General features: G+C 38.6%; 1 protein-coding gene across 1 annotated transcript in view; it reads left to right on the top strand.

Moving 5' to 3' along the window:
• LOC107578667 (sodium- and chloride-dependent creatine transporter 1-like) overlaps positions 1-1,060 on the top strand; it is a gene marked incomplete at its 5' end in the record, with an annotated part of 1,756 nt that extends 696 nt beyond the window's left edge. Inside the window, 2 exons of the mRNA XM_016264601.1 lie at positions 40-304; positions 756-1,060. Coding sequence (XP_016120087.1) covers positions 40-304; positions 756-945 — 455 coding nt within the window. The remainder of the gene's footprint in view (positions 1-39; positions 305-755) is intronic.
• Between the last annotated feature and the right edge of the window lie 249 nt (positions 1,061-1,309).

Raw genomic sequence — 1,309 nt, 5'->3', positions numbered from 1 at the left:
GGGGTTGATTTTCAATTATCTTTTATCGGTTTGTTTTAGGACTTGGCTATGCCTCCATGGTGATTGTGTTTTTCTGTAACACGTACTACATCATGGTACTTGCCTGGGGTTTCTACTACTTCATAAAGTCTTTAAATTCCACGCTGCCCTGGTCCACCTGCGACAACCCGTGGAACACCGAAAACTGCATAGAGACCTTCCGCCACGACGACTGCCAAAACGGCACCATTGGCAACTCCACATTCGGGAACCTGACGTGTGAAGAGCTTGCTAATGGGCGTTCCCCTATTATTGAATTCTGGGAGTGAGTGATCGGTTTTTACGTACTTCATTCCTTACACAAACAATATTTGAAATGCCTTTCACCATATATAACAACTCTTGACAAGATTAATGTGTTTTTGTTTTTAAAATATGATGTGCTTTTCTTGATGTTATGTTACGGTTAACTGTTATTAATCCCACATCAATAGACACATCATTTGCTGGTCGTTATGAACCTGTGGCATTACATTTGCTCATGTTGTGCTCCCAGTACAATCTTGAATCTGTGTAAAAGATTTTTGAATCTGCAGTAAGCATTTCATATTATTGGTTATTCAAAGTGAAATCTCCGATTTGAAGATCATCCGTTGACAAAGTGGTTTCTTTTTAAAGTCACGAGTGTCAGTAGACTGTACAGCTCTGGAAAGTCATCACTTTCAAGCTACGTATGAGTTTATAGATTAAAACATTCATGTCTTTCTCCATCTCAGGAACAAGGTTCTGAACATCTCTGATGGGCTGGATGAGCCAGGAGTCATAAACTGGGAACTGATGCTGTGTCTTATGGCTGTGTGGGTGATGGTTTACTTCTGTGTGTGGAAGGGGGTGAAGTCAACAGGAAAGGTGAGACCCGCTTTCTTTAGTGCTTCTCATTACATGTGTGAACCCTGTGTGGGGTGAAGACAGGTAAAAGCAGCACTCAGTCACATGGACAGCAGAGAATCAAATACCTGCACTACAACTTAAGCTTGGCTATGTAACAGTGGTAACTAGTATTGGGGAAGCTACTAACCACTAGTTAAATGACAGTCAAGCTACTTACACTACAAGCTTCTTACAAAAAGTGCTGTTTTTAATATATTTTTAAATATGCACTGCCTTTCAAACATTTGGGGTCAGTAATTTTTTTTTTTTGAAAGAAATTATTTTTATTTGCATTAAATTGATAAAAAATATGAACTGTTTTCAACATTGATAATAATCAGAAATGTTCTTGAGAAGCAAATCAGCATATTAGAATGATTTTTGAAGGATCATGTGACAC

Source organism: Sinocyclocheilus grahami, unplaced genomic scaffold (assembly GCF_001515645.1).
Source record: "Sinocyclocheilus grahami isolate Dianchi unplaced genomic scaffold, SAMN03320097.WGS_v1.1 scaffold11388.1, whole genome shotgun sequence".
In the NCBI taxonomy this organism is placed as follows: domain Eukaryota; kingdom Metazoa; phylum Chordata; class Actinopteri; order Cypriniformes; family Cyprinidae; genus Sinocyclocheilus; species Sinocyclocheilus grahami.
Note: the sequence above shows the minus strand (reverse complement) of the source record. Positions and strands in the feature narration are given on the sequence as shown.